The sequence below is a fragment of the Cynara cardunculus genome (assembly GCF_001531365.2).
Source record: "Cynara cardunculus var. scolymus isolate 2C chromosome LG 1, CcrdV1, whole genome shotgun sequence".
Classification (NCBI taxonomy): domain Eukaryota; kingdom Viridiplantae; phylum Streptophyta; class Magnoliopsida; order Asterales; family Asteraceae; genus Cynara; species Cynara cardunculus.
Genome location: NC_037528.1, coordinates 3,883,347 through 3,910,965, shown reverse-complemented (window position 1 = coordinate 3,910,965; position 27,619 = coordinate 3,883,347). Strand labels below are relative to the sequence as shown.

The following is a 27,619-nucleotide window of genomic DNA, read 5'->3' as shown; positions in this document are numbered from 1 at the left end:
ATTTCGTTTCATTTTCATTTTAATGTATTATTCCTTGTTTTTAGTAGATTTTTAAATTTGTTGGTAAAATTATATTTATAGATAATATATATGTATATATATATATATATATGATGTGGAAATCCATTAAACTCATTGGAGTGTTATAGAGTGTGGGTATAAAATAATAGAGTTATATGGTGAATGGAATGTTGATGTGGCAGTCCATAACACTCTGGTAGAATGTCATGTACCGGAGATGTCCTTAGAAAAAAGGACTCAACAAATAGAAAAATGCAAACTAAAGGTCTCAAATGACTGAATAAGTACTTATTTTGATTTTGGGACTAAAGTAATTAAAAAAGTGAACCATAAGGACTACATTTGTAATTTACTCAATCTTTAATGTATTGACGGTGCATTCACCTCCGCCGCCAACACCCACCTAGTGCTACCACCTCCTCCGCCAGTACCGACGTCATGGTCATGGTGTTTGACGTATCCACCGTCATTGATAACTTCTAGTGATCCTCTGTTAATCGAAGAGTTATGAGGGTGATGGTCAAACCCCAAAACAAATTTCAAAGATCCACCATTTATTGATGGTGATCATCAAATCCGTAAACAAATCAAATCCGTAAACATATATACAAACACAGAAACTCTTCTACATTAGGGTTCTCGGTCGCAACTGGTCAACTACTCAACGTTACGTCCCAAATGAGACGCTGGAGTAGTAATTGCACGTTCTGTAATCTGGTTGTGGACTTGTGGCGGTGGCAGCAGGATTCGAGTTCTTGCTATTCTTTTCTTGTACACATATCGTCCTGGTGGCGGCAATGGGAATGCGGTGGTGAAGAGAGAATCCTGTGTTGGGCAAAATTCATTACAAATCTGATCAGGGTAAAACAACGGATGTGAAGAGAGTAAAGATGAAAAAGATAATAATGTCTTGATTTTTGACCAGTCTCACCATCTATGCCATTTGAGACTGAAAGCTTAGTAGATCTGGTGTTCTTTTTGGAAGGAGCACATAGTCCTGAAAGCATGGAAGTTTGTGCAAGTTGGTTTTCTCTTGCCATCGAAGAAGATGACATACAACACATCTGCTTCAAATTACCAGGAATATGGTAAATTTGGAGCGTTAGATTATCCTGTTCATAATAACAACTCATCAAAACTACACACAGCTTATAAGCATTTTTGTTGCATCTTAGTTGACATATTTTGCTGCTTATGTCTGCACTTAATGCTTTCATCCACAGTGATATTTGCAAGTTTGCACAAGGAATAACACAGTGATATTTGGAGCTAATATCATGATCATGTATGAATAGGGGTTGCTGTGGCAATTATGCCTGTGATATTAGAATCCACGGAAATACAAAAAATAGGTATTTATGCTTTGTGTCGTAAATTCCTTTCCAAAAGGCATAATCAACCATATCTTACAGGAAAACATGGTACTGTCACAAATTATTAGTGGTCATGTCCTACAACTTTGAACATATGCCACAGAAAATATAAGTTACTTTAAAGCCTACGATGCCTTCATACCACCTTTCTCATTGAAGTTCACATGACCTCATTTGGAAAATCATCTTTTTGCAAGTGAATATATAGAATAGTTGATGTGATATAACATTTTGATCAAGTTTAGTGTAAGAGAGTAATTTTCTGTTCATGTAAATAATGTTCCAAGAAACACAACATGTTAATTACGATAAATTTGATTAGTTTGTTGTATCATGTCAACAAGATGATAATTGTGTTAGATATTTCTGTATCATTTTCCAAAGCTATTCTTATTCTCTCTCTCTCTCTCTCCCCCCCCCCCCCCTTTTCTCTTGTTCTCTCTGTTTTTCTTTTTCCAGTAAAGCTCAAACTCTAGTTAAGGTAAACCATAACTTTAGAATTTATCCTTTTCCCCAACAGATGATGGTGGGTGGGGGTAGGAAACCTTATTGGGTGAATGCAAATGCAAGTGCAAGGTTACTTCATTGATGACCAAAATAAATGACAAATGATAGATTTAGCATCAAGTTTTTGGAAGAAAAAGCCAAGCTTTAGAGTCAGTTGGTCATATTTAGAAAAGTTATTGCGACTTTTGTGGATAAAGATACACATAAAGAGAAAATGGTACATTTGTTTGAAGAAGGGGCATATATGATCCTTTTGTTTTCACACTTGGTGTTTTAACTAAATTATAGTATGCATCTTTTCCTGGAGCATTTACTTTTTTTTGGGGGGACATTAGAACTAATTAATGCTCCAATAACTCATTTTCTTGGTATAGTGGTTTATGCTATCAGGCAATTGTTGTTATATTCAGGCAAATGTTGAGTTCAAGATATTTCTAATTTATTGGATATTCTATGTTATTGTTGGTGTTGACCTAATTTGCAAACAATCTTGGGTATTGAACCATCAAAAACAGGAGTTTTAATGTTCAAGGGTTATGAGCATACTGTTGATAATTTGAGTTCAATTCAAATCAACTTTAGAGGTATACCAGGTGCTATTACATGTGACGATCCATGGTTGAAGGTAGGTTCAATTGGATTTATAGATTTTAAGGGTCCTTGTGAACTAATGATTGTTTAAAACTTATTTACAGCGAAAGACTAGAGAAAGCTACATACGAACTTGAGACTGCTTTAACCAAATAGTTGCAAAGCTATATCTATGAGATATCTTACAGTAAATTTTCTAGGATAATGGACCTCAAAGTTGTACTAAAACGTGCCTTGAAATTGTAACATTCTATTAAGTCGCAAATTTGCAATGCTGGATTATTGATTGTGGTTCATATTTAACACATATTAAAGATACCTCATAAATGTCCAAGATGCTACATAATGCCTATATCTCTCTCACATCTTAGAAGTTCTGATGAGAACCCTCCAATTTTGCCAAAAGAATGACCAAGCACTATATACCACCCCACAAACTTCCACCAAAACCAAGAATCATTGATCTTATAAAGGACTGTCACTCTCACTTGTTCACTCTACAAGGGCAACAACACTTGCTCCTCTCTCTCTCAAACCTCTATCTTTAATTTGACCTTTTTGTGTTTGAATTGAAGATGGCATTAGAGCTGGAGGAGAAGAACAGAGTTGAAATTCGGGTAGATGCTAAAGAGATGAAGTGGGTTTGTGATTCATCTCTGGATCATAAAGGGAGAGTTCCTCTTCGATCTTCAACTGGTACTTGGAAAGCGGCATTCTTCATCATTGGTGAGCACTTTTATGTATTTTAATGACTATCTATATGCATGCAAACACTTGTGCTTGCATGTAAATCGTCTCTTTCCCACGTCCGGTTCATAATTTGTTCTCTTATCACTTATATGTGCATTAGTTTTTCTGGTAACGGAAGTGAGTGCTCTGATAAAAGAATGGGTATTTTCTACATCTCCTTCGTTCATTTTATCATTGATTAGACATTTTTATTAAATAATGTATAAATAGTGGATGTTTTAATTTTTAAGTTTGTTATAACCATCAAATTCTTCTTATTTGATAAAAAAAATGTATTATCAGTTACATATTAATATATTATGTAGAAATTGGGATGACGTCCAAAAATAGACGTCACCCTATCCACTTAAAATCAAATACGAACATAGGCAGTTTCCCGGATATCTATATATGGTCCTTAGCCCATATATACTTCACTAAGATCATGAGGGCTACCAATATGAAATAATATGCAAGTTTTGATACATAAACACGGGTCATTAGTACAATATGTTTGACAAATTTCTTGGTCTTTTCTTTATGGGGGTAAGCAATTGAGTTTAGTGAGAGGCTAAGCTACTTTGCAATAGCAACAAATCTCATCACATACCTCACAGAAGTGATGCATGAAGACCTGACAACAGCAGCCAAGAACGTCAACCGCTGGGCAGGAGTTACAACTATCATGCCTTTGCTTGGTGGTTTCCTTGCTGATGCCTATGTTGGCAGATTCTTCATGATCTTGCTTTCCTCCTCCATCTATCTCATGGTACAACATCCCAAAGTTCACTTTACAATTCAAATGACTTGCATTTGAACGATAAAAGTTGATCTTCTTGTTATGATTCTAGGGTTTAGGAATACTTACAATGTCTCAGTTTGTACCAAGCTTGAAGCCATGTGGAGTTAGGAGGTGCATCCATCCAAGAAGAGTTCATGAACTGATCTTCTTCATAGGAATATACTTGATCTCTTTGGGAACAGGTGGCCACAAACCGTCGTTAGAAAGCTTTGGAGCAGACCAGTTTGACGATGATAACTTGGAAGAGAGGAAGGGGAAGATGTCATTTTTCAACTGGTGGAATGCAGCGTTGTGCGGTGGGCTTGTTCTGGGAGTAACAGTGGTGGCTTATGTGCAAGATAACTTCAACTGGGGATTTGCAAACCTCATTCTTACTGTTACTATGGTCATAACCACCATTATATTCACTCTGGGGAAGCCGTTTTATCGGTATCATGTGCCCCAAGGCAGCCCACTAACACCAATACTACAGGTTCTTGTTGCAGCCATGATGAAGAGAAAGCTAACTTATCCTTCGAGCCCAGACTTATTGCATGAAGCCCCAAGTACTCGAAGAAGATTACTGTGCCATACAAATAAACTAAGGTAAAATCCAGCTCAAACCTTTACTATAATCATGGGAAATCCTGGTGACTACTTTTTAATATATCAACAATCCAGAGAGGTAGACACAGAGGAGGCGTGTCATGCCCCGCATCTATATCTGTCTCTCTGCATAATGTTGTAAAGAAAGCCAAAGGTCTCCCATGTTGTAGACAAGGTGAAGCCAAAGGAAAGAATGACATCTTTACACATTTTGATCTGCAGATTTCTTGATAAGGCATGTATCATTGAAGATAATGACATGTCAGAAGGGAAGAAACGGTCCCCTTGGAAACTATCGACAGTAACTGATGTTGAAGAAGCAAAACTCATAGTAAACATGGTTCCCATATGGCTGACCTCTTTACAGTTTGGGGTATGTATAGCACAATCTGCGACTTTCTTCCTCAAACAAAGCAGCACAATGAATAGAATGATGGGTAAAAATTTTGAGATCCCACCAGCAAGTATTCACGCTCTTTCTGCCATTGGAATGTTGCTGTGTGTCATATGCTATGAAAAAATCATAACCCCGACACTAAGGAGAATAACGGGCAATGAAAGAGCCATCCCGATCCTCCAAAGAGTTGGGATTGGGATGATCATTTCTATTTTAGGTATGGTAATTGCAGCAGTGGTGGAGAAGCAGAGGTTGATCGTTGCAGGGAAAGAGAAAGGAGGTAAAGCAAGGTTTCTTTCGATGAGCGTGTTTTGGCTAGCGCCTCAGTACTTGATTCTGGGCATAGGAGACGGGTTTACTCTTGTGGGGTTGCAAGAGTATTTTTATGACCAAGTTCCTGACTCCATGAGAAGCTTAGGCATAGCTTTGTATTTAAGTGTGATTGGTGTTGGAAGCTTCTTGAGCAGTTTTATGATAAGTGTTGTAGACCATGTTACTGGGAATATTGGGACAAGTTGGTTTGGGAAGGACTTAAATAGCAGCAGGTTGGACAAGTTCTACTGGCTGTTGGCAGCTCTCAATGGGTTCAACTTTGGCATCTACGTCTTACTGGCAAACAGGCATTCTTACAAGAATTTGCAGAGAAATGTTAGTTAACCTGTATATGATAAGCCACTGGCTTCATGTCATGTTATTACTTTCTTGGAGTTTAAGACTGAAATGTGATGTTGGTGATCTTAGAAGCACCAAAATGAAAATTAATCTAAAGAAATCAATATACAAGTATTTATGATGATGATGATGATGATGATGATACCATACACTCCAATCTCATGGATCACTACCTTATATGTGTATACTTGATATGTGATCAAATATGTGTGTAATTATTTATGTGAGATGAAAGATTGATGCAAAAACCCTGCCTATTGACATCCCAATAAAATGTAACATCATGATTAAGACCCACCTATTTCCTGAGTTTAAAGTTCAAACGTTCAGCACCCGTATTGTCCGTCCGGGCAGAAAAACAAGATTTCTTGGAGTACTAAATTTACCAAACTAAATATGTACAAAAAATACTACTAGTTAATAACAAGGAAAAGAGAAATATGCTCTTTTCAAAGTCCATGTTCTTCCACTCAGATTGTCTTCCAATATGCACAGCTGCAGTTCAAAAGAAGAAACCTCCAAGACCTACTTATCCTTCCTGGAATACAACAAGAAGAGGAAGATTAGTGCACAGGGCCACAATTGTCATGTTTCACATGGTCCAAAAAATGTACCCTCTTGATTGTATGTGTTGATACCAAGGTTCAAAATCGAGGCATGGCGGCAAGGTCAAGCCTTAAGCCTTACACGCCACAAGCCTTACACGCCACAATGAGGACGTGGCATTTTTTCAAGGCGTGACATAAACCGACAAATTTGTAGATCATATATAGAATTATATATTTATATATGTGTTTTCTATATATTATCTAATCATATATGATATTAAAAGTTGTACAATCATATCAGAAGAAAAATCAGATAGATTATTATTATAAAAATAGTTTTTAATTAAATATTTAAAATATAACTTATAAAAGTAATTTTACAACTTCGTTTTAACTGTGAGTCCATAATGTTTATGGATTCATGAGCTGTGAGTGATGTAATTAGATAAATCTATAAAAGTGTAAAATCTAAAATTAAAAGTGTAAAAAAAAAAAAATTAAAAAAAAAAATTTTCTGAAAAAAAATCATGCCTTATAGTCACGCCTTATAGAACACTATTGGTCATTTCGTAATGGTGGAGAGGCGTCTTGCCTGCACCATATCAGGCCTTTATTCGTAATCACCCACAACTAACAAGATATTACTTAACCACAAGGGTGGTGGGTGCCTGATTGGTTTGGGTGGGCTCCAAAGGTCAAAAGTACCTAGAGGTCCCAGGTTCAAATCCAAGGAGAAATAAAAATCCCCTTGTGGCCACGGAGGTTCAAATGCGGCGACTCCAGGCTACCCACAAAGCAGATGGTCGCCCTGGGATTAGCCAGCTCATATAGCGGGTTGGATATCCAGGTTAATCAAAAAAACTAACAACATATTACCATCTCATCTGTTGAAATGTACTAGGTATTATATGTGAATACAGTAAGAACAGGGTGATCGAGAAGAAAGATTGTGACCTGACCTTTGGAAACTAGGCACCCAAAATCATGCACCAATCACATTTTCGTGGACATCATAAACTTGTTTTTCTTCTCAACTGGCTTCAGGATTTGGAATGAACACAACAGATTTTCGTTCACGCTCATCATAGCACCAGCATTATCAAATTCACCACAGTAATTAGGGGCCGAGAATATAGTTACGAGTTGCCTGTCAGCAAAGAATTCATAACCATCTTCCACAACCTACAAACCAACAAGTGTCATTTTCCAGTTACAAGAGTATAAGTGTGTGTGTGTGTGTATATACCAACCACCAGCCAATTTGACAAACAATGATGACAGATAAATCCATTTGAATTTAATTCTTTTAAGATTTGGCAAAAAGGATATTGATACAGGATTGCTTATATGTCAAGTCAAAAATAATTTTTATGCACCTAGTCCATACCTAAAGTTCCCACCAAAGGTTATACCACAATTTTTATTTGTAGAAAGAAGGCAAATACTTCTGTGAAACTGGCTTAAAGTTTTTCTTTTGGATAATTAACCCAAATAGACACAGACATACATATGCATATATGCATGCATACATGTATACATACAGACAGATATTAATAAAACTGTTACACACACACATCCTTCTGTCCTAAGAAAAATTCAACAGTTCCTTTTATGGAAAGTTCTAAAGATAAAATTTATTGCATGCCTACCGAAACCATCGCAAAAGAATTTAGAGATTGACTTAGATTCATAAGATTCACCTATTTCGTCAAGTAATTTAGATATTTGACTAATAAAAACACTCTCTATAAACCATGTTTCTTTTCAAGTAATGCAATTTCACTACAGAAGAAAACCCAAATCTTAAGAGCAACAAAATCTAAAGCAAAAGAGAGCCAAAAACCTGGTGAGCACGACAGACAAGGTCCAGATCATGCTTTGTTAAAAACTCGGAAACCTTATCAGCACCAAAGGTATAAGAAACACCTCGATCATTCATACCCCATCCTTTAACATCTTTGCTAGGATCTGACCATAGTAAATCACAAAGTAACCCCGTATCAGGGATAGCAGTTGGACGTGGCAAGTTTCTAATTTGATCCAAGTCGGTAAGATCAGGGGAGAGGCCCCCATGCATGCACAATATCTTGTCATCAACAAGAGCCGCAACAGGTAGACAATTAAAACAATCCGTAAAGACTTTCCATAGCTTCACATTGAATCGGCGCTTGCATTCATCATAAAACCCATATATCCTATTTATGGAAGCACATTCATGGTTTCCTCGCAGAAGGAAAAAGTTCTCAGGATACCTGATTTTATAAGCAAGCATGAGACATATTGTTTCCAAACTCTGCTTGCCACGATCCACATAATCCCCCAGAAAAAGATAATTTGCTTGAGGAGGAAATCCTCCATATTCAAAAAGCCTTAAAAGGTCACTGTATTGTCCATGAATGTCGCCTAAGACCATCGGTCAAAAATAGAAGGGGGGAGTGCACATCAGAAATGGCAAAGTTTTATGATGTTATCCAATTCTTTATGACAGTTGAAATAAACTAAACAGAAATAAACTTGCATCATATGGCAAAAATTCATCCCTTCAAACTAAAAGTCAGTATGCGCTTGGATATAGACTTAACAAGGTAACAACAGAATCCAATAATCGTTGGCATCGTATTTCAAAATATAAACTTATAGTGTGCATAGTGTTCAGATTGATGATCAAAAGCACGCAATTAGTGACCACCAGAAATAAAAAAAATGAGCACACTATTTACATGGTTCAACATCTTGCAGGATTTTCTTGTATTTTATTATGTTTGTAAATTATATCCACAAACCTAAGAAGAAAAACCAACATCTAGAAGAATAGAACATGAAAAATATCATCTTTTAAAGTCGTTACCATTTACAAAGTTGTAGAATAGTGTACAATCCAAACCATGCAGCAGACCCACGTACCCAACACACAGGAAGCGAAGAAAATGGTAAGAAAATATAACTATATTTCATTGTTAATACCAATATTACATGAGGGCAATGAGATTGATGATGATGCAATTTACAAATGTCGGGTGCATGCAATGGCAGCAAGTTTCAGTGTCTTAAATGTAGGAAAGTTCTGTTGAGTTGAAGGGTAAATCCTATGGAGAGCAGTGAAACTTGTTATGATTAATGGGGTAAGATGTCGGAATAAGTACATAGATTGAAGACTTAGCATATAATGGAAATGAAGATATGAAAGAAGATTGGGGTGGTATTGATTGAGAAAAAACTAAGCAACAGAGCTTCACATTGTTTAGTATCTCAAACATAGATCTTTAAATGTAATTCTTACAAACATACAATTATACCAAAAGAGGAGTCAGTAAGAGAGACACCATAGATAGGATATTTAGTCATATTCAACTGAACAGATATGTTCTTGAATATGGTGACTACATATACAGGAAAAACTTTGAATATAGGGTATATCCATGTTATCTAGTGTGGTTACAACAGAAATCGGAGAAGAAAAATCTGCCAAAGCGATTAAGCCAAAACCTACAATCACGTCAGGGATAAATATACAACTCCATCTGTTCCACGATAAGAACCCACTTGGCAGAATGTCTGAAATTAGGTATGAATAATAAAATGGGACAGTTTCCTCAAGTTCAGTGCAACACAAATGTCCAATATATCCTTAAATTTTAGAATCACATGAAACAAAATCAAAACAAGGAACAAATCTGATACCCTAAAATTAAAGAGACAAACAAAAATCTTGAATAAACACTAGCGTGCATGAAAGAAACGGATTCAAGAGTACCGCAGATCTTGATAGGGGCTTCGAGTTCAAGAAGATTAGGCTGATTGATAAAGATTTCGCGTGACGCGGAACAGAGTTGCTTGATTTCAGCCTCTGAAAGCTGAACCAACTTCCTAGATTTAGTCGATCGAACTTCAGTTAGGCGTTCGATTATCTTGTCAATGGCTATCGGGTCCATCTGAAGAAGATCAAAACCCTAGCTTTTCTTGTTTTCGATTGGGGAAGAGGTCAAGAAAATCGAAAGACAAGAGATTTTCCTTTGTTCTTGGTAGGTGGAAAGGGGGAAATCTGGGATTCTTTAAGAGTAGGTTAGGGTATACTACAGACAGCAATGCTCCATTTTCCAAAGCAAAGGAGAAGGAGAAGGAGAAGGAGAAGGGAGACTTCTTGTATGTAAACGAAATTTTGGTGCTTGATAATGGGATTGTTTTCAGGAATGACCTTTAAACATCTTGTCAGGAATTGGATTTTTATGCATCTTTTTTTATGTCTAATTATTTCTTCTTTCAAAAATAAATATAAAATAAAATATAGTTTCTATTGTGAAATATATTAATACCGTGTGCAAATTACTACAATGTTTCTAGTTATATTTGAAAAGTGGTAAATATTTAAAAAATAAATAAATGATTAGTTATTCATTTAATCAATATTTATGGTTTTGATCGAGTCACTAGACAATTCATCACATGAGTATATGGAAGATAAAGAAATAATATCGTAACCTTTACAAATATGAGGCAAATGGGTTCATATGTGAAATCATGTATATATGAACTATATGTTTATATGCAAACCCGTTAGTTAGTTCACATGTGGACTATTTAATTGAGTCATATGTGAACTAATTTAACTAATTCATATATGAATCACAAATGTTTATATGTAAATCAGTAAAAATAGTTCATATATGAATTGCATGAGTTCACATATGAACATACATTTCATATATAAATGGCAAGGGTTTCATATATGAGTCTGTTTGTCTCCTATTTGTAAAAATTACAAAACTACCATCTCTATTTTTTGCATAGCCGCAAATTTGGACCGGTCAAAACTGCAATTATTGACCAATCAAATATAGTCTTGACGGTATGAAAGGCTATGATCACTTTTTTACCTCTCAAATATTTACCACTTCTCAAAAACAACTTTTGGAAGGTCGTGTGAGAAGAGAAGTTACGATGAGAAGCGTAAAAAGAGATCTGAACCTTTGATCACTTTTAATCTCATGTCCACCCATGAATTGCACTTTAAAAAATAATTGATCTAGTGCATCTCGGTACACCTCATTAGTATTGACATTCAATTAAAATTAATCTCAGAGTAGAGATTTCTTCTTACACTTGTTACCAATAACTTCACTTCCATCCTTGATCACTTTTAATCGCATGTCATTTATGAATTGCATTTTAAAAGATAATCAATCTGGTGCATGTAATTAATGTTTATTTTCAATTATGATTGATTAAATAGTAGAAATCTCCTTATATATGGATATTTATATGTTATTGTTATTGTTATTGATGTATTAAAAATAAAATATATGAATTGACATATGCTATATGTTGATAGATGTTTAGTTTGACTCAAAATATGTTGATGCTAATGTGTTAGATTTGTATTAAATTTTATTTTTGTTAATGAAAAACATTTGTGTAATTTTTTAATTATATTATATTGGTTTTGAAAAAAACAATAATGTTTTTATTTTTGAATTAAATATAAATTTGAATATAATATAAAAATCTAAAAAAGAATAAATCGATATTAATATCAAATTAATTATTTAATAATTCTCGTTTTTTATGTAATTTCTTTAATTCAATTTTTGATTATACGTTAATTTAAATTTAATAACAAAGTAATTCATTTTTGGTTTAATAATATAACTTTTTATAAAGATAATAATTAAATATTTTATTAAAACTCAATGATTATCATAATTATATTTTAGATTTTCTATACTTAAAATAAGATGTTTATCCTCTAGTTAATTATGTTTATCTGCAATTAGTTACGCAAATTCAAACATAAAGTTTTAATAAGTTGTATTTACATAAAATTTACTTATAATCTTGAATTTTAAATAATATGTATCAATAAACAATACTTTATACATAAAAAATAGTTCTTAAAAGTTTTTTTTTTCCAAATGTTTTATAATATAAGTATAGATTTAGAATTTATGATAAGAAAAAGGGACATTATGAGGTCAGAAGCACATGTGACATGTGGGTGTTTATGTCCACCATCCACACATGCACACAACCCAAAAGCTCTTCAATTTTTGCTTTACAGAAATGCCCTTCTTTCCATACTTTATCACCTTCATATTTAATGCAAAAATAAAATAAAATAAATAAAGAAAAGAAAAGAAAAGAAAACAAAACAGTTTTTGGAGCATGTCACCATATTCTTCATTACCCAATTGTGCAAAAGTTTGTCCCAATTGTTCTGAAAAAATAAAAAGTAATTAAAAATATATAATCAGTTATATTTTCTTCAAGTTTATACGTTGTTTCTCTTTCTTTTAACTATGATGAGATTCGTAACCCTAATCACAATAAAGTTGGTAGTCACGTGAAACTGTCTTACTTCTTATGGTTGAGTTTTCGCTCTGGTGTTTTATAGCGCCCTGCTACTAGATTTCATTCACGGGTCTTACACAATCTATCCGAATCTTGAAATAGAGTTCTAGGTATATTTTTCATGATTTTTGGACCGTACATTTCCAACCCACGTTTTGTTTGATATGTTACCTTAACATGATCGAATAAAATCTTATGATATGCAACACGACTATTAATATTACATTACACAAGATTTCTTTAAACTTAAAAGTTGTAACGCCACAAAACCTAAAATAGCAGACTAACCCAACAACTTTTATCACGACTTGAAACCGTTACTGATACACTGATAATTTGGTCTAAACTTTCATATCAGTATTAATTAAAGTGTTAAAATTTTGAGATATTACAAAGAAATGTGGATGTGCCTTGGATCAAGCAAAGATGGATACATAAAATATAGGAAATGACAACCAAAAAGAGGAGTAGACTTTTATTGGAATGAATTCCCATAAACCCAAACAAGTAGATCTCCTTAGCTTTTTAAGAGCATAAAATCCTTCAAACCAAAAAGTGAACCACAAACATTAGGAGAAGGGGGGGGGGGGGGGGTCACAATTCTTTGTATTGTTTATTTTTTTAGTCATATAAATTTACAGTAACAGTTGATAAACGATTAAAAACGTATTTTATTTATGAAACGTCAGATTTTGCAGGTTCATGCATGATGCATACTCTTTTAACTACAAGAATTGTCATATGGTTAATAAAGTCTATTTATGATGTCGGCTTGTAATACAATTCCACTATCGAAATAGTCGTTGGAATTATCACGTGCATAAAGAATAAAGCATAACTTAAGCATTTAGACCTTTGTACGTTACCACGATAGTAAAACTATGTTCTCAAGACACATGTTTAATCCATCTTCTAGATATACTTGTCAGGTATAAGTTTGATGTTTGATAAAATACACTAACTATTAATCTTGATACATAATTTAATCAAAGTAATTGATAAATTTAATAATTTTTTTTTTATGTTTTTCTAAATGACCAAAATGTAAATTGTTATATTTATTATGAAAGAAAAAAATTATTCTCTGTTACTGTAATTTTTTGAGTTTTTATACTGTTCAGTATTATAATTAAAATGACTAATTTTGGTATAATGTGGATGGTATCAGAACCTGAATTTATGACCTCAAACATCATAGTATTTTTTTTCTAAAACGCTGAAAAACCATATTCTCATATTTCAAAAGGGAAAGATTCGTCATATGTAGCATGAGACTTGATGAGCCGTTGACATGAAAAGTAAGGAAAAGTTAAAATAAGGGTAAAATATGTATATTTACTAAAGATGAAGGACCTTTATAATTTTTAATGGTTCCTTTTTACCGGCAAAATTGTCTTTCAAAAATTAGTTTAATACACAGAAAAACACAGCGAACAGCTTCTTGAAGATGCCAAGCTTCAAGCTCACTCTCTCTCTCTCCCTCTGTGTGTGTGTGTGTGAGAGAGAGAGAGAGGGAGAGGGAGAGGGAGGGAGAGAGAGAGAACATACAGAGATGGAGCTTTGAATTGGTGGATTCTTGTATGGGATAGCCAATAACCGTTAACTTTCTTCCCATCAAGATTCTCCAGTTATCTTTCTTGCTCGGCCGATCTCTCCCGGCCAACTTTTCTTCTTTGCTTTCCGAAGCCAAGAATCTCTTTCTATTTTTCCCTCTATCAAAAACTATCGCTTTCCTTTCCCCATCAGAGATTCCCAGTTTCTTTACTTTCTCAAAAACACAGGCTTTATCAGCAATGATGCCATTGTTCTTCCGCCTATCTCTCTCTGCTACCCTTCTTTTTTCTTTCCCAGAGGCCACTTTCTCTCTCTATCTCTCTCTCTTAGTCCTTTTCATTTTACGCCTTTGCTTTAAACGCCGGTGGCAAATCTATACATACGTTCCCAAACCCCACCAATTATGTCCTCCTCAGGGAACGTCAACCACCTCTCTCAGCCGTGTATTTATGGTATGAAGCTAGAAAAAAGAGTACCTCCTTTTCCGGTTATGGAATCACTTGGTTTTTGGGTTTAATGAATAACATCTAGAAACTGTTTGATGATATGCCTGTATGAATCTCAACTGTAAAATATCCATTAACGGAACATCTCTCTCTCCTCCAGTTAGTTTTTGATTAGCTTCTGGATTTTGTTAATACCATAGTATTGCTAAAAAAGTGCTTCTATATATGAGAAGTTTGTCTTTGAATCAGATAGGTATTTCCATCATGGTGTAGTTCCCATTTTTCACATGTCTAGTGTAAAGTTAACACATTTAATTGTCGACTTGGGGGGTTTAACGCAGGGCATTTTGTTACTTCACACGCAGAGAGGAAGTCCTGGTTTATGAGATGGCTGAGTAAGCTTTTCAAAGGTGGCTCTAATCGTGGGCAGGTTGGAAGTACCCATCGGCCTCCACAGTTTATCGGAGACGAAAGCATGGTTTTGCGTGCTCCTGTTAGATCCTTGGTAAATACCATCTTCCCTTTGTTTATCGAGGGGTTCTTATAGATTTTATAGAGCAAACATCCAAAATAAACTTTCCTTGACCTCTAATGTTTATTGATAGCAAAAAGTCGAAAAGGTTGTCTTGTATCATAGTGCTAAAAGCATGCACTTTTCTTGTTTCCTGAAGCATCTTTCATTTCTAATAACTTCATATAACCTTGCAAACTACTTCACCTTTGATGTTGATCTTGATCTGGAAATCCCACCTGCTACCTTAATATTACCTAGATTTCCTTCTTGATCGGTGTATATTCGAAACTACTAATGAACAAGAAATCTTATATAAAAAGCTCTAAAATTTCATTAGGACAATCGCGCAAGGACTGATAAAGAGAAGGAAGAAATAGATCGAGCAATTGCACTGTCTTTGGCCGAAGGTTTGAAGAAACCAAACGGTAAGTTATTGTTACTAACTAAAAGAATTTCTTCTGTAACTCGCATTCGATCTATTTTCAGCCTTTATCTTTGTCACCCACCCTCTTTTCGCTTGCTATTTGTCTTTGAATGTGGACAATTGATCACAGACAAACGTTCTTTCATTTTTGTTCAGGATACGGGTGGAGACCAAACAATGAAGCTGATCTTGCAAAAACAGTTCAGGATGACCATCATCCGTCATATCCTCCATATGTTCCGAGAGAATATCCACCTGTGGGATATAGGTGCTTACGATTTTTGTTTCTTTTATGTCCTTGTTCGTTAAAGGATATGGATTTTTTCAACCCAAAATGCCGTAATGACTCGATCTTAAGGGATTAATGCCCTTTTTAATTGTCATGACTTAAAAGACATATCTTTGATGGATCTTCTATCCACCTCTCAATAAAACTTTGCAGATTATGTGGTGGCTGCAATCGCGACATCGGTTATGGAAATTATTTGGGATGCATGGGGACCTTTTTCCATCCCGAATGCTTTTGTTGTCGTGCCTGTCGTTACCCGATCAAAGAACACGAGGTAAATTGTTGCTTTCCGTGCTTCCGTTTCCCATTTGCTCTATGATTTGGTTTTTGTAGTTCAAATGATGGTGTCGAATGTTTTCTTATTAGTTTTTTTTTCTTGTTGATTCAAGTTCTCTTTATCAGGGAAGGATGCATACCATAAGTCCTGTTTCAAAGAGCTAACACATCCCAAGTGTGAAGTCTGCTTTCAATTTGTAATGAATCATGAAACACTTTTGTGCATATATAACTAGTTTTCAGTTCTTAGAATGCTAAAATGTAAATCCAACTTTTTTTCTAAAGATTCCTACAAATGGAGCTGGATTGATCGAGTATCGATGCCACCCGTTCTGGTCCCAGAAATACTGTCCTGCACACGAGCATGATAACACAGCGCGATGCTGTAGTTGTGAACGATTGGAGGTATGCTTAATTTTCTGCAGTCTTTCAATCTGATTATGTATCAAATCATACGTCTGATGCGCCTATAATTTGATGTTTCGATATTTCTGTTCCTTAAAGTCTGTGAATGCAAGATATGTATCTTTGGGAGATGGCCGGAGTTTATGTTTAGAATGTATGGAATCTGCGATTATGGATACCGGTGACTGTCAACCGCTTTACCACACCATTAGGGACTACTATGAAGGAATGAACATGAGACTTGATCAACAGATTCCCATGTTACTTGTCGAAAGACAAGCCCTTAACGAAGCTATTGTTGGCGAGAAACATGTAAAGGATCGTTTCTTTTTCTACTTGTTACTTCTCTTTTCCTCCCCTAGCGGATAATGAGGCGAACATCCTTACCGAATGAGTGAGAAATGGCTACTTTTTCAGGGTTTCCATCATATGCCGGAGACAAGGGGTCTTTGTCTTTCTGAAGAGCAGACTGTTGCAAGTGTAAGTTTGTCAAATCGATCTTTCTTCACTTGGTGTATTTGATTCGAATAATCTCTGCCATCTTCATGTTGTTTCGTATCATACGAGTTTCAGATACTCAGAAGGCCAAAATTCGGAGGTCATGCTATGATAGGAATGAGAACCCAACCGCAAAAATTGACTCGAAGATGTGAAGTTACAGCAATTCTTGTTCTTTACGGCCTCCCGAGGTAAAAACTTCATGATCTCTTCTTTCCTGCCAACGTAGCTTGGAGACTAGTTTCTGAAACAAATGTCATGAAACGATTTTGCAGATTATTAACCGGTGCCATTCTTGCTCATGAGTTGATGCATGGCTGGTTACGTCTTAAAGGTAACTAGACAACGTTGATCTTACTAGAAACCGAAAAATATCATCTTTATGAATACATTGATTAACGTTTGTTGAAATGGACAGGGTATCGAAACCTTAATCCCGAGGTAGAAGAAGGTATCTGTCAGGTGCTTTCGTATATGTGGCTTGAATCAGAGATCATGCCGGGATCAACGTCAGCAGCTCCGTCCACATCTTCTTCCTCGGTTTCAAAGAAAGGTGGAAAGTCAAGGGTGGAGAATAAACTGGGTGAGTTTTTCATGCATCAAATAGCGCACGACGCATCACCGGCATACGGAGGAGGATTCAGAGCTGCTAATGCAGCTGTGAATACATACGGTCTGCGTCGTACCCTCGATCACATTCGCCTAACCGGAAACTTTCCCCTGTGATTGTGATTCATTCCTCTGCTTTTGCTCGAGTATTTGGAGGTTTACTAAATAGTCCTTCGAGGATTGAGTTGACCATGGAGGCTTTATGAAGGAACCCAAGTTTTTGTGGGGGTCATTTTGGGGAATACATGCGGGAGACGAGAAATCACAGACGAGTTCTTGATAAATAAGCCTTTTATCTTTCAATAAACTTACAAAGTGTCTTTTTCTATAATTGGTATTGGGGTATTGTATTCGGAAATTAACACACACAAACACAAAAATATGGACTATAACTATTTATTATATAGTGTAGCATCAAGATTGATTTATTGAAGACAACAAACGTTTACCTATTTGAGCCTTTTCCACTCCTATGCTGCTTTTTCCAATTGTTATATTGTCCCTTCAAGAGCTTTAAACTATAACCGATGCATACCGTGAATTTTCCTGACTGTTATCTTCAACAACCATGAGATTAGTACAAGTACGCCGAAGCTTGGCCCCAACACCCATTGGCTAATGGGCAAAACTGTCCATCTCCAAAAACATATACTCGTTCCCTCAGCTCAAGAAATGTGTTGCGATTTCACTATATTATAAGATGTACATAGCAACAGGATTTGTAAATTAGTATCCTGAAAAAGGAACGACTAACGGGTCTTTCCCGTTACCCGTCTAATCTATACAAGGCGGATGATGTTTTTTTTACAGGCACGGTCATAAGCATCGCTGGTTTATGATAATATGTTTAAAAACGGTGCATACCAAGGCTTCTTTGTCATAAACTTCTGATCCTGTTGACTAATCAGCAGCCATGGCTATTAGCAAGCATCTATATCTGATAATACTTGCTTAAGTTTCTCGTAGGTCATGAACACAATGCCGATGCTGGGTACCACCTTGTAATATTCAGGTAAAATTCCTCTGTATAAGCCACGTAGGCCTTCAGCTCGTAGTATGTGCCCAAACGTACCCAACACACCCGTCTTATAAACTTGACCCCAACCAGCTGCTCCTTCCAATTGCATCCGTCGCCTCACAAGATCCAAAGGGAACGATACTGCAATATATAGGTCATGGTTTAAGTAAAACGTTTAACTAAAAGTACGAAACCACCAATATATTTGTAGCTATATAATGGAGAAGTAGGTAACTTTGACTTGTAATATTTCCAAAAAGAAAATGTTGCAATATTCATGGGAATCCCAGAAGGGGAAGTGATACAAACATCTTATAGTATCTTCGAACAATAGTACCAATTCAGATTTGTTTATGCCAATGAAATCACCAAGAAATTGGCGAAGGGAGCCACAGTGAGAAGCATACCTCGAGAAAAGAGGGACGCCTCTCACAATGTTCGACTCCATAAACAAAGTTGGCTAGCCTGTAGTGACCCTACAATAACCAACTGCAAATCTTGAAAGAGCCATGTTAAATGAAAGATGAAGTTATCCAAGCAAGATCTGATGCTGACAAATTTAAAGATAGATTACAAACAATAAATAAGTAAACACTTGTTCTATTGCTTCCTAACTAAATCCTCAAGCAGACAAGTTTGGTTCCCTACCTCTTAAGGGACAGATTGATTATATATTGGTGGAAAGGGGTGGATCCCAACCTGCTTCTTGACAGCAGAAGCATCAAAGATATTACACGGATCGTCTTCTTTTGTGAAACATCAACAGCATTTTTGTTTGATTCAAAACAAAATGCAAAAGATTCTATGACTACCCTCATTTAAAACTTACAATAGAAAATGGGAATGTTCTAACTTCTAACTTACAGTTGACTTGTACAGGACTTTAAGAGCAAGAACTTGTTAAACAGATATTAATCACTAACCAACCTGTTGATGATGCAATTCCTGAAAGACTGCCACAAGCCAAGCCCACCATGACAGTAGAATCATCTGGTCTGTTACCAGCAAATTAACATCACATTACCTCCTCTACAATATATAGAACATGAAAGCACGAAGGGGAGCAAAAGAAAATGTATGAAACCTAAAGTCAAACTGCATTACATGAAAAAGACATGAATAATGCCCAACTGTAATTTTTTTTTGCTCATAATTACCTCTGCAATTGCCAGTAAGATCTTGCAGTGTGGTAAACTGAAAAGCTAATTGCTAGGTTGGGACCAACACCCTGTAAAATCTTGTAGTCAGTAGAGAGATAAGTAGATACCATAAATAATTAACATCAGTTACAGATTAATACCAATAAACAAGCACCAAGTCCCTTATAGAGGCCAAAGATGCCCTCTTCCCTGCTGATGGTATGTAAAGCATGCCATATACCTCTATAATAATTTACATTTGTCTGCAAGACCAAAAGATGAATAAGCAGTAAAGAAAAAAAGAAAACTGAAATCATATACAAACAGGAACATATCAAAGGGGCAATAAAAAGGATGAGTACAGTCGGCTACTCTTGAACCAGATGGTGCCAGAGATAAATAGAAAAAAGGGAACCAGCAAATCACATTTGCTTGGATCATACATATGCAAATGAAGTGCATGCCAAAAATTCTTACCTGCGCTGAAAGACGTGTTCTAATAAGATCCAAAGGATATGTTACAGAAGCGGCAGTTACACCAGCTAAGCCACCAGCTGCAAGTCGTACAAACACATCATTGCCGAAATTTGTCTCATGAGTTTCCACTCCCGACATCTGCTGTAGTAACTGTAACATTAAAAGAGAACAAAGAGAATTATCAAATCGGATGACGGTTAAATTACATAGGAAATCAATATTTAGATGTAAGAATTTCCAGCTAAGCGCATTTGTACCAACATTCTTATAGTGCTCAAATGCATAGAAGCTTATAGATGAGTAAGGCAAACGATGAGTAATAGTGACCAGGTTTCCCTTCCAGAATGCACGAAATCCTTCTTCCCTAATGATACGTGAAGCTTCATGCCATATACTAGCCTTTCTCAAAGTAGAAACATCAGAGTGCATGCCTTGCACCTGCAGAATCAAGGAATCCTGAATTGACAAAGCTAAGAAAGACGAATAAATTAAAAAACAACGTTAAGGTATTTGTTTGATCACAAGCACGCATAGCAACACTAATTTTTTCACATCAACCATATATAGAGTAGCTCTGTTTGCTTAATAGGCAAAGGGCAGATCATTTAGCTTCTCATCACAACGATAGCATAGATCTTGAGCTCTCCCCTGTTGCACCTTGCTATCAAACCTATCGAACACATTGAGCTTATATATACTTCTGGAATTTCAAGTATATTTCTTGAAATTAGAGTAGATGGGACAGTCATCGAACTCACACGTTTTTCTTAAATTTAAACCATTGAACACGAGCTCATACATATTTCTTGAAATCTAGTCATTGTGTAGGTGTCAAACAACGATCGAACATATAGAGTGAGTACAAATATATAATTCTTGATACTTAAAGTACATCAAGTAGACATGGAAGAGTTATTGAATACATCGAGTAAGTGCAAATATATATCTGTTAAATTTAAAGCACATCAAACTACCAACGAAGTTATCAAACACATTGATCTTGTACAATCTATACTTCTATACTATATTATAAAACATTTGATAAAAACTCTTATAAACCATTTTTTATGCATGAAGTACTGTTTATTAATGCATATTACTTAAAATTCAGGATTACAAGTAAATTGTGCGTAAGTACAACTTATTAAACCTCCATTTTTAATTCGTGTAACTAACTGCAGATAAACATAATCATCTATGAGATAAACATCACATTGTTGAGTTTTAATAAAATACTTAATTATTATCTTTATAAAAAATTATATTATTAAACAAAAAATAATTTGGTTCATTATTAGACCTAAATTAAATTATAATAAGAAAATTGAATCAAAGAAATTATACAAAAAACGCGAACTTTTAAATAGTTAATTTGATACTAATATCGATATTTTTTTTCAAAATTTTAATTACAATATCTTCAAATTTATATTTTATTTAAAAATAAAAACATTATCACTTTCTCAAAACCATATAAAACCGTATTATATCAATGGACAGAATAAAAAGAAACAATAAAATCGGGATATATCTTGCTGTATTGTACGAGTAACCTTCTAATACACAAGGATCTTCGTGTTTCCATTGGCATGACAGGGAGTCCACCAAGCAATTTGCACACTCAGATGCACCCTCATTACTACACAAGAATATTCATGATTCCCTCGGTAGAAGAAGAAAAGGAGTGGAGCTGTGCAGTTTGTAGCTGACAACTGAGCAAAAAGCTGAAGACCTATTGATTCTAAAAACTGTGGATCATTCGGACCTTTCATTCAGGTATACAGTAAAAGCAAGACACAAGACGTGTAGGTGCATTGACTCATCAAGTTCCCATAGAAGATCCCCTTTAAGATCAAACAATTCCATCGAATTGAGGTTTGGGGTACGGTCAGTTCACTGGGAGGATCGCTTTTGATGCCACCATACCATAGGGGCTCTAGCTTATGACTATCAAAAAGAGGGGGGGGGGGAGTGCTTGGTCGCTGGGCTTTCCTTTTCCTCGACCAATTCGGTTGTGTCAGCCGGTCTCGCTTCTTCAGCTTGTTCCTGTTAGTCTATTCGGGACCCTGCACAGTTGCACTGCCTTCACCCAAGACCTCCTAATCTTATATGAAAACATGGGATGCAAACATTGGGTTCCTTGTAGAAGGAAATACTACTGCCCCTGTTGTGCATTAGAAGAATGAAGAAGTCACGGAAGGATCCTCCTTTTCTTCAACGCACGTATTTTGTTGAAGAAGGTTGCTATGAATAGATTACCATGTCTTCATTGGAATTGAGCGAAGGGATGGCGTATAAGGAGGTAAAAGGTTAGATCATTAATGAGGTCTTCAATGAGTAGGTTTAATGGGGAAAGTGCTTGTGTAATCATCAGTGAGATCGAGATCATCGTACAAAAAGAGATAAGGGCTAAACGTGCTTAATGCTTGTTTAGTGTTCTACAAGTGGGGGGTAGATTTAACGGAAAATATGTATGAGGAAATAAGGCACAAAAGGTCAAGCATATTTTGATATCTGGGGCAACATTAAGCATACAAACTCAAATTTCCCTTTGGTAATTCGATATGAAATTATGGGAAGAACATGTTTTTAAATGGGAAGGCTTGACATTCCGCATAAAGCTCACATTACAATGACAGAATAAACAATCATGGATAGCTAACCAAATAAACTATGAGTCCACTAAACTAAAACAGAGGCCCTATGTGTTGTTTGTTATGAATCTTATAATGTCATATGTAATTTATGATCTTCTTGTTTTTATTGCTGAGCCATATTTTGGATTTAATCTTTCTAATATTAATGATTCTTGTTTTCAACTAACTTGGAAGGATTCTAGCAACACATGTTCCAACAATCCGTATAATTAATTGGACTCCATTTCCATCAATTTTATATATAATTCTCAATAAAATCTCCGAGAAAGAGGTGCAAAACCTTAAGTCGAAATTAAAATACATAAAAAGGAAAAAGAAACCGACAAAATAATAACCTGAAAGAGTATAGTGAGGCGAGCAAGAGGAGCGGTACAAGTCTTGCTAACGGCGCCGGCCACACCACCGGCGATGAGTTGGTGGATAGCTCCGATCTGCGATCCGTGATGTTGTAATGGCCTCTGGTGACGAGTCACCAATTTATGCGCCGGACCACCGCCTTCCACCCCAACCCTTGCCTCTGTTTGCATATCTCCGTCTATAAAGTTGGTGTGTAAATATAAAAAGTGATAATGTAAGAGCAAAATTTGAACAAGAAACCTATTGATTTGAATTCATCAGTAAAATAACGAAACCCTAGACCACGACACGAGAATGGTTTCACGAATACCGAACGCAGTTCATGGTTTTCTGCGCATCCAGTTTTGGTATTATTGGATATACTATTAAATAATCATAAAAAAACAATTATATTATTATTTTATTATTAACTTTTGTATTCAATTCGTTATGCGAACCGACTAATCCTAACATGACCACCTGCTTTACAGGTAATCTGGACTCGCTGTATTTGAATCTTCGTGATTATAAGAGAATTTTTGTTTCTTTTTAGATTTGAATCTGACACTTTTGACCTTTAAAACTAAACTCAAATCAATCAAACACTAATTTTGTGGTTAATTATATTATTTTTTATTAAAAATAATTTTAGAGCATTATTATAATCCAAATCTGTTAAATAAATGCTTTTTCATATCATATCATGATTCGTGACTTGTAACGTAAAAACAGAATATCTGATGTTGACGTGTGTAAACATAAAATCGATAAAAAATTAATTTAATAATAAAAATAAACCTTCAATAAATATAAATTGAAACATTTTATAAGAAGAAAGTCAAAGACATCTCTTTAAATTGTCCGGAATAAATATTGACCATTTGTTTATACAAAGGTCCAACCAAAATTACATATACAAATTTGCTCTTAAACCTATTTCTATCTACTTACAAAAAAAAGTCACAGATGTTCTAAGCAATCTCTTTACCATCCTCTTCTTCCTTCACTTCACCTCTTCCATTTTCTTGCATTAACATCAATGGGAGAGTGAGAACGAATCTCCAACACCCGACAACTTTACCATCAAGCCGAGTGTCTTTTCGACTACTTAGATGTTTTAAACCGGGAAAAAAAGAACGTACAGTTAATTAGAACAACAAGTTGTCCCTTTGGAATCATTAGAACTCTCAACCTTGATGGTGGTGCCTTTGGCAGGAACAGAAGCAGCAGCTTCCTGGGCAGCCAACGCCTTCTTCCTCACTATTTGATAGATATCGAGCAAGATTGTCTGGAATGCCTTTTCGACGTTATTTGCTTCCAGTGCAGAAGTTTCTAGAAACGTAAGCCCGTCTTTCTCTGCCATTGCTTGGGCTTCACTTTCTGGAATGGCTCTAAGATGGTTCAGATCGGATTTGTTTCCAACTAACATGATGACGATATTGGAATCTGCATGGTCCCTTAGCTCACGGAGCCACCTTTGAACGTTTTCAAATGTTTGCTTCTTTGTTATGTCGTAAACCATAAGAGCACCTACTGCTCCTCTGTAATAAGCACTGGTGATTGCTCGGTACCTTTCTTGACCGGCCGTATCCCATATTTGTGCCTTCACTGTCTTCCCCTCAACCTGCATATCCATTGCTCATAACTAATTATATACTATACAGATATACGTTTATCTATGTCTATCTCTTTTAAAATCAGATCTTATGGACGATCCTTATCTTTAACTAAAAGAACTGCAAAGATGGATTTTTTTTTTTTTGGAAACCTTCTATCTAGCCACAATATTGAATACAACTGTCATCCGACGATGCATGATTCTACATTCATATGAAAAGGGATTACTTGTTGCCTGACCAAGAATGACTAATAATTTCTCAAAATGGAAGTTATGATCAATTGATCTCTGTGGGTAATTTCACCTTTCAGGCACTACAAAAATATGCATCAATCTGACTCCTGAGACCAAGACTAAAAGTCATTTGATAAAAACATGTTTCCTACATCGAAATGCAACATTGTAACAGATAAAACTGTTCTGGTTCAATCGTCAATCGTGATGATCAGACACCATAAGCCAATATCCTGTAATGCTTGCGTGAATATTTTTAACAAGCTTCGGAGAAAGCAACCAACCTGAAGAGTCCTGGTAGCGAATTCAACACCAATGGTGGATTTAGATTCCAAACAGAACTCATTCCGGGTAAATCTAGAAAGTATGTTAGATTTCCCGACACCCGAATCCCCAATTAGGACAATCTTGAATAAGTAATCATACTCGTGATCCACCTTATACGCCATTCCTTCTCTCTGTACTCGTCACAAACCTACAAAATTTGGGGAAAATGGAAAGAGTTGATCACCAAAAGGAACCCATATACAAAAACAACAAACGTATAAACAACAGAAATTCTGGAATCTCTCTTTTCCTTCGAACCCATATGATTCACAAAGATAAATTTGAAACCAGATCCTTCCAAATAAAAAGAAGAAGAAACGAAATTGAAGAAGCTAACCATGCAGGAATGGTCGATGAAGATAAGACAGTAAAAAGAGATTAGATGGTAGGAGTTGCAGAGGATTGAGAGAAAGAGAGAGGGGAGAAGGAGAAGGAGAAGGGAGCATCCTAATTCCAATAGGAAGAAACAGAACAACCGAATGAACAGCAATTTTAAACGGGGGAAACAATCCGGAAAACCCAAAATTATCTCAATTGGAATTTTTCACTAACACCCCCTAAATATTATTTATATTACAGAACCGACCCCCAAACTCTACTTAGGTTTTGCCTTTAAAAAACATTTCACATGTCATTTATCCCTCAACATACCTTTAGGGGTTGTTTGTTTTACATCTTAATAGTTCAATTAAAAGGGAACCTCTGAATCATTAAAAGGTAAATCTTGTTTGGTAAAAAAAATATGTCTTTTAATGTTTCTAAAACCCTCTGAATGATTTTGTATCATATATCTCCCTTAACCATTAAGAGCCCTAATTTCATTGTACACAATTACCAAACAATTATATTTCATTTTGCACTATACCATGAGAGCCTCTTAATTATTTTGCACCAAACCATTTAGCAATTGTCAAACAACCCTTTAAATTAATCATTAAATAAACAAACTCATAGGCCAAAGCAAATACTATCATTTAATAAATATACAACCTTTAACTTTAAAAATACATTTTTTAATACGAAATTAATAAAATATAAAAAATAGAAAAATTGATGTGATTCCATCTCGGGTGTAAACGATTCGAGTTTTTAACAAGCTACTTAAGCTCGAACTTAATAATTTCAGAGCTCGAGTAGATCTCGAACATAAAATAGAACTCGTTTGGCTTAACAAGCCAAGCTTTATAACATTAATGTTCGGCTTGACTCGTTCGAAAACTCGAATCAATTTTTCGAGCCGAGCCGAACCATTCGAGAATACCATTTTTCTAGCCAAACATGCTAAAACATTTATTAATCATACAATAAAAATATATTAAAAAATTATCAATCTCAAGCTGATAAACGAGTTAATCGATTGCGAGTTCAAACCCATGAACGAGCATCGAGCTCGATAACTCAAAAAATATACATTAAAAAAGTTGATCGAACACGAGCCTATCATTAATCTTTTTAACGCCCGACTCAATTAACCTACTACTCGACTCGAATCCGCTCGTTTACACCCTATTTAGTAGCTAGCTAATCAGATAAAAATAAAGGTAGATAAACGGTAACAAATTTTGATTATCCAAAAAACCGTATTTCAACGGTATGTAGCTATCGCATGTATAACATTTTCTCAACAGAACAAGTTTCTTTTACGGAATCTTGTTTGACTTTCTTAAAACATAATTAAAATCGTACTAACATCAACAATAAATTCGGTTATTTTACTTGTAGAATTGGGTTGATGAAGAAGTGCTTGTGTATACTCCTTTTCTATATACATATTTTTGTGAAGGCATGTTTAAAAATGTATTAATCATGACAATGAACATCAACCAAACATGGAGCCAAGATATTGAAAAATAAAAGAAGGTAGATTAGTAAGTAATCAATTTGATTGAAACGTACAAATAAACAGAAAAAAAACTTGCTTTAATTGTAGGATGGATATGTTTAATCTTGATTTTGAATATTACGTGTGCACAAGAATACTTGTGCCAATCAAATAGCCCATAGGTAGTAAGTGTCTAAGCAATCAGAAAATGCTAGCTACATAATAACCTGCTTTAATTGCTTTATATATATATATATATATATATATATATATAGGGGAGCGATCAAATGCAAACCACTYAATTTGTACAAACCGTGCAAACCTCATTCAACCAATCATAATTTTTCATTTTGTTCATTTTTTTGTAATTATGAGAGGTTGATTAATCATTTTTATTGTGGAGGGT

General features: G+C 35.3%; 6 protein-coding genes across 13 annotated transcripts; 2 read left to right on the top strand and 4 right to left on the bottom strand.

The window, feature by feature from the left end:
• Positions 1 to 688: 688 nt before the first annotated feature.
• Positions 689 to 1,258, bottom strand: LOC112511744. The gene is made up of 2 exons (XM_025117475.1): positions 953 to 1,258; positions 689 to 846 (listed from the first exon to the last, which is right to left on the bottom strand). Exons 1-2 carry the CDS (start codon positions 1,236 to 1,238, stop codon positions 689 to 691), a joined length of 444 nt encoding a protein of 147 aa, XP_024973243.1. The 5' UTR covers positions 1,239 to 1,258.
• On the top strand, positions 1,050 to 5,871 carry LOC112511713 (protein NRT1/ PTR FAMILY 5.6-like). Of its 3 annotated transcripts, none has more exons than XM_025117427.1 (5): positions 1,050 to 1,109; positions 3,068 to 3,218; positions 3,839 to 3,990; positions 4,073 to 4,608; positions 4,831 to 5,871. In XM_025117427.1, the coding sequence occupies exons 1-5, from the start codon at positions 1,107 to 1,109 to the stop codon at positions 5,660 to 5,662; spliced, it is 1,674 nt and encodes a 557-aa protein (XP_024973195.1). In that variant the 5' UTR covers positions 1,050 to 1,106; the 3' UTR covers positions 5,663 to 5,871. The 3 variants fall into 3 exon arrangements, with proteins under 3 accessions (XP_024973195.1, XP_024973211.1, XP_024973203.1); XM_025117443.1 differs by having other exon boundaries at positions 3,773 to 3,990; XM_025117435.1 differs by lacking the exon at positions 1,050 to 1,109 and having other exon boundaries at positions 2,882 to 3,218.
• Positions 5,872 to 5,913: 42 nt separating this feature from the next.
• LOC112511732 (serine/threonine-protein phosphatase PP1 isozyme 4-like) lies at positions 5,914 to 10,393 on the bottom strand. Of its 2 annotated transcripts, none has more exons than XM_025117464.1 (4): positions 9,980 to 10,393; positions 8,069 to 8,193; positions 7,185 to 7,407; positions 5,914 to 6,215 (listed from the first exon to the last, which is right to left on the bottom strand). In XM_025117464.1, exons 1-3 carry the CDS (start codon positions 10,155 to 10,157, stop codon positions 7,219 to 7,221), a joined length of 492 nt encoding a protein of 163 aa, XP_024973232.1. In that variant the 5' UTR covers positions 10,158 to 10,393; the 3' UTR covers positions 5,914 to 6,215; positions 7,185 to 7,218. The 2 variants fall into 2 exon arrangements, with proteins under 2 accessions (XP_024973232.1, XP_024973223.1); XM_025117455.1 differs by having other exon boundaries at positions 8,069 to 8,628; positions 9,980 to 10,378.
• A 3,692-nt stretch (positions 10,394 to 14,085) lies between these two features.
• LOC112512468 (protein DA1-related 2-like) lies at positions 14,086 to 17,775 on the top strand. 3 transcript variants are annotated; one of them, XM_025118460.1, is made up of 12 exons: positions 14,086 to 14,576; positions 14,936 to 15,075; positions 15,422 to 15,509; positions 15,665 to 15,776; positions 15,951 to 16,071; positions 16,187 to 16,270; positions 16,359 to 16,478; positions 16,578 to 16,790; positions 16,896 to 16,958; positions 17,052 to 17,167; positions 17,252 to 17,310; positions 17,395 to 17,775. In XM_025118460.1, exons 1-12 carry the CDS (start codon positions 14,528 to 14,530, stop codon positions 17,700 to 17,702), a joined length of 1,473 nt encoding a protein of 490 aa, XP_024974228.1. In that variant the 5' UTR covers positions 14,086 to 14,527; the 3' UTR covers positions 17,703 to 17,775. The 3 variants fall into 3 exon arrangements, with proteins under 3 accessions (XP_024974228.1, XP_024974218.1, XP_024974236.1); XM_025118450.1 differs by having other exon boundaries at positions 14,912 to 15,075; XM_025118468.1 differs by having other exon boundaries at positions 14,086 to 14,823.
• LOC112512488 (mitochondrial substrate carrier family protein B-like) lies at positions 17,756 to 23,470 on the bottom strand. Of its 3 annotated transcripts, none has more exons than XM_025118496.1 (8): positions 23,212 to 23,470; positions 20,481 to 20,657; positions 20,220 to 20,369; positions 19,904 to 20,005; positions 19,761 to 19,831; positions 19,531 to 19,598; positions 19,011 to 19,079; positions 18,565 to 18,744 (listed from the first exon to the last, which is right to left on the bottom strand). In XM_025118496.1, exons 1-7 carry the CDS (start codon positions 23,401 to 23,403, stop codon positions 19,033 to 19,035), a joined length of 807 nt encoding a protein of 268 aa, XP_024974264.1. In that variant the 5' UTR covers positions 23,404 to 23,470; the 3' UTR covers positions 18,565 to 18,744; positions 19,011 to 19,032. The 3 variants fall into 3 exon arrangements, with proteins under 3 accessions (XP_024974248.1, XP_024974264.1, XP_024974255.1); XM_025118487.1 differs by having other exon boundaries at positions 18,619 to 18,744; positions 19,011 to 19,100; XM_025118480.1 differs by lacking the exon at positions 19,011 to 19,079 and having other exon boundaries at positions 17,756 to 18,744; positions 23,212 to 23,468.
• A 608-nt stretch (positions 23,471 to 24,078) lies between these two features.
• On the bottom strand, positions 24,079 to 25,797 carry LOC112511311 (ras-related protein Rab2BV-like). The gene is made up of 3 exons (XM_025116895.1): positions 25,729 to 25,797; positions 25,349 to 25,539; positions 24,079 to 24,836 (listed from the first exon to the last, which is right to left on the bottom strand). The coding sequence occupies exons 2-3, from the start codon at positions 25,511 to 25,513 to the stop codon at positions 24,357 to 24,359; spliced, it is 645 nt and encodes a 214-aa protein (XP_024972663.1). The 5' UTR covers positions 25,514 to 25,539; positions 25,729 to 25,797; the 3' UTR covers positions 24,079 to 24,356.
• Between the last annotated feature and the right edge of the window lie 1,822 nt (positions 25,798 to 27,619).

Excerpts from the sequence above, each read along its gene's own strand:
- LOC112511713 (XM_025117443.1), top strand. Across the intron at positions 3,219-3,772 it reads AGCGGCATTCTTCATCATTG|CAATTGAGTTTAGTGAGAGG; the intron begins GTGAGCACTTTT and ends TATGGGGGTAAG. Across the intron at positions 3,991-4,072 it reads CCTCCTCCATCTATCTCATG|GGTTTAGGAATACTTACAAT; the intron begins GTACAACATCCC and ends TTATGATTCTAG.
- LOC112511311 (XM_025116895.1), bottom strand. The coding sequence starts at position 25,513 with ATGGCGTATAAGGTGGATCACGAGTATGATTACTTATTCAAGATTGTC. Across the intron at positions 24,837-25,348 it reads TCGCTACCAGGACTCTTCAG|GTTGAGGGGAAGACAGTGAA; the intron begins GTTGGTTGCTTT and ends ATGGATATGCAG.
- LOC112512488 (XM_025118480.1), bottom strand. The coding sequence starts at position 23,403 with ATGCAAACAGAGGCAAGGGTTGGGGTGGAAGGCGGTGGTCCGGCGCAT. Across the intron at positions 20,658-23,211 it reads GCCTCACTATACTCTTTCAG|GTGCAAGGCATGCACTCTGA; the intron begins GTTATTATTTTG and ends TTGATTCTGCAG. Across the intron at positions 18,745-19,530 it reads AGGAATTGCATCATCAACAG|TATCGTTCCCTTTGGATCTT; the intron begins GTTGGTTAGTGA and ends TATATATTGCAG.
- LOC112512468 (XM_025118450.1), top strand. The coding sequence starts at position 14,528 with ATGTCCTCCTCAGGGAACGTCAACCACCTCTCTCAGCCGTGTATTTAT. Across the intron at positions 15,076-15,421 it reads GTGCTCCTGTTAGATCCTTG|GACAATCGCGCAAGGACTGA; the intron begins GTAAATACCATC and ends AAATTTCATTAG. Across the intron at positions 15,777-15,950 it reads TATCCACCTGTGGGATATAG|ATTATGTGGTGGCTGCAATC; the intron begins GTGCTTACGATT and ends AAAACTTTGCAG.
- LOC112511744 (XM_025117475.1), bottom strand. The coding sequence starts at position 1,238 with ATGAAAGCATTAAGTGCAGACATAAGCAGCAAAATATGTCAACTAAGA. Across the intron at positions 847-952 it reads AGTCTCAAATGGCATAGATG|GATTCTCTCTTCACCACCGC; the intron begins GTGAGACTGGTC and ends TGCCCAACACAG.
- LOC112511732 (XM_025117455.1), bottom strand. The coding sequence starts at position 10,157 with ATGGACCCGATAGCCATTGACAAGATAATCGAACGCCTAACTGAAGTT. Across the intron at positions 8,629-9,979 it reads AGCCCCTATCAAGATCTGCG|GCGACATTCATGGACAATAC; the intron begins GTACTCTTGAAT and ends CGATGGTCTTAG. Across the intron at positions 7,408-8,068 it reads TTGTCTGTCGTGCTCACCAG|GTTGTGGAAGATGGTTATGA; the intron begins GTTTTTGGCTCT and ends GTTGGTTTGTAG.